The following is an 8,539-nucleotide window of genomic DNA, read 5'->3' on the forward strand; positions in this document are numbered from 1 at the left end:
ATTATTGAAAAATGTATATTTTTAAAATTTTTTTAAAAATAATTTTTATTTATTTTATGGATGCTATTGAAAATGACATTAACGTTTTAGAAGGTAAGTCAAAATATATATTATTTTTATAAATAATATATAATTATAATAATTAAGTATATATATACATATTTAAAAAATATATTTATTTTTATTTTACTTGAATCTTTTAAAGATAACGAAAATTTTGTATTCAAAACAACAACAAAAAAAATTTCAAATTAATAAAATCAATAAAATATTTAACCAAATCAAAATATTAAAAAATTTTTTTTATATATATGACAAAAAACACCAATTTTACCTAAACCTTAACAAGCGTTTTTTTCTATGTTAATGAAAGAAAAAACAAATTGATGTTGTTAATGATAACTATACATTGTTACACAGAGATGATGCTAGTTAAAAAAAAATAATTTTACCTAACAACATAATAGTACAAATAATTTTACCACAAAAACATTTAACTATATATCACACAATAGTGATATTTTTCTTACATTTGTACCATTACAAACGTAATAGATTTAGACGATGCGAAAATTTTAAACAAGACAAATATTTAATTCACTAAAAAAAATGTTATCGACTCATATGTTGCACAAAAAAAACTTCTGTACCTTCTAATATTTATAAAACTGTTTTGGGAAAAATCTATGCAAGAATTAGAAAAAAAAACAAATAAATAAACTAATAATGAAAATTTAGAAATGTTTTATACGCCAAAAAAAATGTAAAACAAGTGTCAAACAAAATTTATTAGGAAAAATAAAAAAGATAGTTTGAGTAAATCAAAGTTATATAAAATTCCTCAGTTGATATCTTAAACCATACAAAATTATGTTAAAACATTTATGTCTAATAACAATATTTTTGGTTTGTATTAAAATTTTTAAAAATATATATATATATTTATAACTTATTTATATTTTATTATAAATAGCAATGGACTAGATGATAAAACTGGCTAATTATCTACTGGACAAACCATAAAGGAGCACACGATTTTAAGCAGTGTTAGAGCTACGACACTACGTTTAAAATTTTCAGATTTTTATTTATCCGTTTTATGTATAAGAAATATATTTCTTAAAAACTATCCTGTTTTTCCTGTCATGTATTTTTAATCATAGTACACAAAGATAAAAAAAATCATGATAACTTTTTTTAGTAACTTAAAACATTAAACATATTTGTTAATAAATTGCAATATATTTATTTGCTGTAAAGATTAATAATGACATTATTTTATTATATTTTTCTTATATATTTATTTAAATAGTAGTACTACTAATATACTAATAATAAACCCTACTGTAAAAAACTACTAATAATAACATATGTACAATAAATTTTGTATTTAAGTTATATATAATATTATCTCAAAAAATTAACATTAAACATTAAAAAATTGTTTTATATTAATAATTATATATATTATTGAAAATAAATGTTAATAGTTAAATATGTAGAAATATTAATATATTTATTATATATATTGTTTTTATTTTTTCAATTATAAAATTTTTTTTAATATAATATATATTGTAAAATTTAAATTAAACGAAAATGTTTTTAATAAAAATTATTATAAGTAGTAATAGTAGTAAACACTGGTATTTTGTTTGTTGGATTTTAATTTTAAGAAATTTTTCTTATATATATATTTAAATAGTAGTACTACTAATATTTGTGTATAATTAATTAAACCCTACTGTAAAAAAACTACTAATAATAACATATGTACAATAAATTTTGTATTTAAGTTATATATAATATTATCTCAAAACATTAAGCATTAAAAATTGCTTTATATTAGTAATTATATATATTATTGTATATAAATGTTAATAGTTAAATATGTAGAAATATTATTATATTTATTTTTTATTTTTTCTATTATAAATTTTTTTTTGTAATATAATATATATTGTAAAATTTAAATTAAACGAAAATGTTAATAAAACAAATAATATTTTAAATAAAATTTATTATGAGTAGTAATAGTAGTAAACACTGGTATTTTGTTTGGATTTTAATTTTAAGAAATTATATCCCATTACTTGTATATACAATGTGTTTGTTGTACAGACATATTAAAGACAAGTTAAAGTAATAGAAAATTTTATATCAATATTAATATTTAGATAATATTTTTTCATTTTTATATTATAAAAATTATTTATTTATTTTTTTAGATATCTTATAATAAATCAGTTTCAAAGACATGTGATAAATTTATAAACGTTATAACTTTTTACAAAAATTTTTAAATAATAAATACCAATTCCAATGCTTAGGTATGTAACCAAAAAAACTGTATGTCTATATACAATAGCTTGGATAATTATAAATATATTATAGATACAATAGTATTTTTGTGACATTTTTTTTAGAAAATTTATTTGAATGATAAACATGTGTTTATATGCAATTATACATATAATTTATTTAATTATAATAAATTATTTATATATAGTATATTGCAATAATAATATTTGTTATTTAAAAAAACATAAATAAATATTTATTAACTGGTAATATACTGAATGCATAGATAAACAAAAATAAAATTATTTCTATAATTTTATAATCATCTATTATTATAACATCAAAACACATAAAACATTACAAAACATATTTTATATAAAGTAAATTTCTAATAATAAATTTTAATTATATACATTTAGAAATTATATTTAATTTTTTTTTAAATTTATAATAGTATATAAAGACGTGAAATTGTTTTTAAAAAAAATAGAGTAAAATATTATAACAATAATGTTTAAAAATTTTTAGAACCCAACATGACATCTCATTTAAGCGTAAAATAAATATGATATGAAAAATTATTTTAATTTAGATTTATTTTATCATCAAATTAAATTCAATTAATTTATATCATACATTTAATTTTTTTTCTTGAAATAAAAAGTAGTACAGGGTCCCTTTATCCTAATTTTGGGGAAATAAAATAGCTTTCCCCCATAGCATGACAACACATTTTAATCGCATGTATGAGTGATATCGTCTGCACCTAACATGACATCACATTTTAATCGCATGTATGAGTGATATCGTCTGCACCTAACATGACATCACATTTTAATCGCATGTATGAGTGATAACGTCTGCACCTAACATGACATCACATTATAATTGCATGTATGAGTGATATCGTCTGCACCTAACATGACATTACATTTTAATCGTATGTATGAGTGATATCGTCTGCACCTAACATGACATCACATTTTAATCGCATGTATGAGTGATAACGTCTGCACCTAACATGACATCACATTTTAATCGCATGTATGAGTGATATCGTCTGCACCTAACATAACATCACAAATTTTATAACTAAAAGTTTCATCTTATTAATTAATAAATAATATCAAAATAATTTAAAGTTCACATTAGTATTCAAACATTAAGTTTTATTTTTGTTAGTTATTAGTTTTTTAGTAATTATAAAAATTATTATTTTTATTATTAATAAACAACAAACATATATTTTAATAAATTGCAATATATTTATTTGTTGATAATGATTAATAATGACATTATTTTATCACATTTTTCTAATATTTTTTTTAAATAGTATCACTATTAATATTTGTGTATAATTAATTAAACCCTACTGTAAAAAATCATTAATAATAATAACATGTAGAATTTAATTTGGATTTTGTATTTTGTTTCGTTTTTGTATTTTGTTTGGATTTTAATTTCAAAATGATATCCCATTACTTGTGTATACACTGTGTTTGTTGTACAGACATGTTAAAGTAATAGAAAATTTTATATTATTATTAATTTTTATATATTTAGTTTTTTATTGATATCTTGATTGAAATCAGTTTCAAAGTCAATATCTTGTGATAAATTTATAAACTAAAATGTCTATTTTTTAAATTTTTTAATAATAAATTAATAATCACTTTTCCAATGCTGTATGTCTATATACAGTAGCTTAGGTATTGATTAATAGACATATATAACAATTAAATGTTACAAAATCAATCAAATTAATTATTAATTGCAAAATATGTTTTAATGATTTTTTTAAATTTATGCATTGATGTTATAGATATATGTCACATAACACACTTAATACACACACACACAAAAATAAATAAAATAATTTTAAATATAATCTACATAGTATAGTATTTTTTTGACAATTATTTTCATGATATTACTATACATATAATTTATTTAATTATAACAATTAAATGTTTAAATATTGTTTAGAACCCAATATGATATCGCATTATGATCGATGTCACATAATTTAAGCATCAAATAAATATATTAAAATTTATAATATATTTCATTTTTATATTTATCTATTTTTTCTATTCGATTAACTAAAATTTGATAATTTGTATCCTTTTTACTATTGTAACGGTCTAATAGGATTCATAACAAATTATTAAGTAATTTCAGAAATTTCTAGCGTACAACTACAAAAAAAAATAATTATTGATTGGTTACTGAAACCTATAGTAAGATACTACTTAAATGTAATTATTGATTGGCGTCTGAAACTAATAGTGTGCTACTACGAAAAATAATTATTGATTGGCTACTGAAACTTATAGTGAGACACTACATAAAATAATAATTATAGATTGGGTGGTGCACCTTCAAGCGTGCTACTACATATAAAATACTAAGTGTTTTATAATCATAATCACCGTGTGTGTGTGAGTGTTCTCCTGAGTGAATGTGTGTCCTCCCGAACGAATGTGTCCTCCCGAGTGTGTGTGTTGTGAGTGAGTGTGTTGTCCTCCGAGTGTGTGTTGTCCCCCCGAATGAATTTGTGTCCTTCTGAGTGTGTGTGTGTATCCTCCCGAGTGTGTGTTGTTGTAAGTGTGTGGGTGTGTGTGTGTTGTCCTCCTCCCGAGTGTGTGTTGTGAGTGTGTGGGTGTGTGCGTTGTCCTCCCGAGTGCGTCGTCCTCCTCCCGAGTGTGTTGTCCTCCTCCCGAGTGTGTTGTTCTCCTCTCGAGTGTGTTGTTCTCCTCCCGAGTGTGTTGTTCTCCTCCCGAGTGTGTTGTTCTCCTCCCGAGTGTGTTGTTCTCCTCCCGAGTGTGTTGTTCTCCTCCCGAGTGTGTTGTTCTCCTCCCGAGTGTGTTGTTCTCCTCCCGAGTGTGTTGTTCTCCTCCCGAGTGTGTTGTTCTCCTCCCGAGTGTGTTGTCCTCCTCTCGAGTGTGTTGTCCTCCTCCCGAGTGTGTTGTTCTCCTCCCGAGTGTGTTGTTCTCCTCTCGAGTGTGTTGTCCTCCTCCCGAGTGTGTTGTTCTCCTCCCGAGTGTGTTGTTCTCCTCTCGAGTGTGTTGTTCTCCTCCCGAGTGTGTTGTCCTCCTCCCGAGTGTGTTGTTCTCCTCCCGAGTGTGTTGTTCTCCTCTCGAGTGTGTTGTCCTCCTCCCGAGTGTGTTGTTCTCCTCCCGAGTGTGTTGTTCTCCTCTCGAGTGTGTTGTTCTCCTCCCGAGTGTGTTGTCCTCCTCCCGAGTGTGTTGTYCTCCTCCCGAGTGTGTTGTCCTCCTCCCGAGTGTGTGTTGTGAGTGTGTGGGTGTGTGCGTTGTCCTCCCGAGTGCGTCGTCCTCCTCCCGAGTGTGTTGTCCTCCTCCCGAGTGTGTTGTCCTCCTCCCGAGTGTGTTGTTCTCCTCTCGAGTGTGTTGTTCTCCTCCCGAGTGTGTTGTTCTCCTCCCGAGTGTGTTGTTCTCCTCCCGAGTGTGTTGTTCTCCTCCCGAGTGTGTTGTTCTCCTCCCGAGTGTGTTGTTCTCCTCCCGAGTGTGTTGTTCTCCTCCCGAGTGTGTTGTTCTCCTCCCGAGTGTGTTGTTCTCCTCCCGAGTGTGTTGTCCTCCTCTCGAGTGTGTTGTCCTCCTCCCGAGTGTGTTGTTCTCCTCCCGAGTGTGTTGTTCTCCTCTCGAGTGTGTTGTCCTCCTCCCGAGTGTGTTGTTCTCCTCCCGAGTGTGTTGTTCTCCTCTCGAGTGTGTTGTTCTCCTCCCGAGTGTGTTGTCCTCCTCCCGAGTGTGTTGTTCTCCTCCCGAGTGTGTTGTTCTCCTCTCGAGTGTGTTGTCCTCCTCCCGAGTGTGTTGTTCTCCTCCCGAGTGTGTTGTTCTCCTCTCGAGTGTGTTGTCCTCCTCCCGAGTGTGTTGTTCTCCTCTCGAGTGTGTTGTTCTCCTCCCGAGTGTGTTGTTCTCCTCTCGAGTGTGTTGTTCTCCTCCCGAGTGTGTTGTTCTCCTCCCGAGTGTGTTGTTCTCCTCTCGAGTGTGTTGTTCTCCTCCCGAGTGTGTTGTTCTCCTCCCGAGTGTGTTGTTCTCCTCTCGAGTGTGTTGTTCTCCTCCCGAGTGTGTTGTTCTCCTCTCGAGTGTGTTGTTCTCCTCCCGAGTGTGTTGTTCTCCTCTCGAGTGTGTTGTTCTCCTCCCGAGTGTGTTGTCCTCCTCCCGAGTGTGTTGTTCTCCTCCCGAGTGTGTTGTCCTCCTCCCGAGTGTGTTGTTCTCCTCTCGAGTGTGTTGTTCTCCTCCCGAGTGTGTTGTTCTCCTCCCGAGTGTGTTGTTCTCCTCTCGAGTGTGTTGTTCTCCTCCCGAGTGTGTTGTCCTCCTCCCGAGTGTGTTGTTCTCCTCACGAGTGTGTTGTCCTCCTCCCGAGTGTGTTGTTCTCCTCTCGAGTGTGTTGTTCTCCTCCCGAGTGTGTTGTTCTCCTCCCGAGTGTGTTGTTCTCCTCTCGAGTGTGTTGTTCTCCTCCCGAGTGTGTTGTCCTCCTCCCGAGTGTGTTGTCCTCCTCCCGAGTGTGTTGTTCTCCTCTCGAGTGTGTTGTTCTCCTCCCGAGTGTGTTGTTCTCCTCTCGAGTGTGTTGTTCTCCTCCCGAGTGTGTTGTCCTCCTCCCGAGTGTGTTGTCCTCCTCCCGAGTGTGTTGTTCTCCTCTCGAGTGTGTTGTTCTCCTCCCGAGTGTGTTGTTCTCCTCTCGAGTGTGTTGTTCTCCTCCCGAGTGTGTTGTTCTCCTCTCGAGTGTGTTGTTCTCCTCCCGAGTGTGTTGTTCTCCTCCCGAGTGTGTTGTTCTCCTCCCGAGTGTGTTGTTCTCCTCCCGAGTGTGTTGTCCTCCTCCCGAGTGTGTTGTTCTCCTCTCGAGTGTGTTGTTCTCCTCCCGAGTGTGTTGTTCTCCTCCCGAGTGTGTTGTCCTCCTCCCGAGTGTGTTGTTCTCCTCTCGAGTGTGTTGTCCTCCTCCCGAGTGTGTTGTTCTCCTCCCGAGTGTGTTGTTCTCCTCTCGAGTGTGTTGTCCTCCTCCCGAGTGTGTTGTTCTCCTCTCGAGTGTGTTGTCCTCCTCCCGAGTGTGTTGTTCTCCTCCCGAGTGTGTGTTGTGAGTGTGTGGGTGTGTGCGTTGTCCTCCCGAGTGTGTCGTCCTCCTCCCGAGTGTGTTGTCCTCCTCCCGAGTGTGTTGTCCTCCTCCCGAGTGTGTTGTTCTCCTCCCGAGTGTGTGTTGTTGTCCTCCCGAGTGTTGTCCTCTTTCCTCTCTTTTCACTGTTTCTTATATTACTTTTATTTTATCACTTATTATTATTTCAATCACTATCTTATAAATTATTTCATTACTTTTCATATACTTTTCTTTCTTTACTTTATTTTCAATTATTTTCAACTCTATTAATACATAGTCTTTTTCGCACTCTGCTCGGGGATCGCACACACAACTAGTTTTGTGTGTGCGGTTTTGGGTGGGGTGCGAGCTAAAGTCGCCGATTGTATCGCATCCCATTGGATGCGATACAGAAAAATGTTTTGTTTATGCATACCATTCCTTATAGGAATGGTATGCGGTGTTTATTTTAAGTTATATTTAGTTGATATAACCATCTGGTTATATCAACTAAATTTTGTATAAACAAATCTATTTTATCGGCATCCTGACCGACAGTTCGGACCCTCGAGCTGAGTTTACATAAGTCTTATATTTCATTTTACAAATTTTTTTTTGGTATTTTATAATGCTTATTACAACATCTAAATTCTAACTATAATAAAATAACATCAATTGCTTAAATTGTTACAATATCTAAAGCGGATAAATAGTTTAAGCTATACTTAGATTTAATATTTGAAGTCGAATTGACCACCAAATGGGTAACCAACGCGAAACCAAATTTTCTACGTGTAGTAATTCAGAACCGCCAATGTAGAACATCTTTTCTTCATTGGATAGGTGACGTCGATACAGCAGCCGACGAAATGATGTCTTCATTTGTTGCTGCCAGATGGTTAACAGGTTGTGGAAGCTCGCAGACGACCACTTTTTCATCAGGGGTCTTATAATCTTCCTCTATATCATTAATATCAGTTCGCAGACTGACATGTATACGTGAAACATCATTTGTTTCATTCGAGATATCGTTGATCTTTGGGCTGCTATTCTCATCTAAATATTCTGTTTCGATAGGGTCTCTTAAATACCATTGTTTTAATTGCTCTATTGGCACTTTAGTCCTATCTCTTGGGTCTGAGAGGCT

The 8,539-nt window shown here is 32.5% G+C and overlaps 1 protein-coding gene across 1 annotated transcript in view; it reads right to left on the minus strand.

The window, feature by feature from the left end:
• Positions 1-8,217, minus strand: part of LOC128953172 (filaggrin-2-like) — a 30,657-nt gene extending 22,440 nt beyond the window's left edge. Inside the window, exons 1-2 of the mRNA XM_054298646.1 lie at positions 8,118-8,217; positions 4,972-7,549 (exon numbers count right to left, since the gene is read on the minus strand). Of these exons, the coding sequence (XP_054154621.1) occupies positions 4,972-7,549; positions 8,118-8,217 (2,678 nt within the window). The remainder of the gene's footprint in view (positions 1-4,971; positions 7,550-8,117) is intronic.
• Between the last annotated feature and the right edge of the window lie 322 nt (positions 8,218-8,539).

This window comes from Oppia nitens, unplaced genomic scaffold (genome assembly GCF_028296485.1).
Source record: "Oppia nitens isolate AA-2021 unplaced genomic scaffold, nextdenovo-longstitch-racon4-pilon3 scaffold20_pilon_pilon_pilon, whole genome shotgun sequence".
In the NCBI taxonomy this organism is placed as follows: domain Eukaryota; kingdom Metazoa; phylum Arthropoda; class Arachnida; order Sarcoptiformes; family Oppiidae; genus Oppia; species Oppia nitens.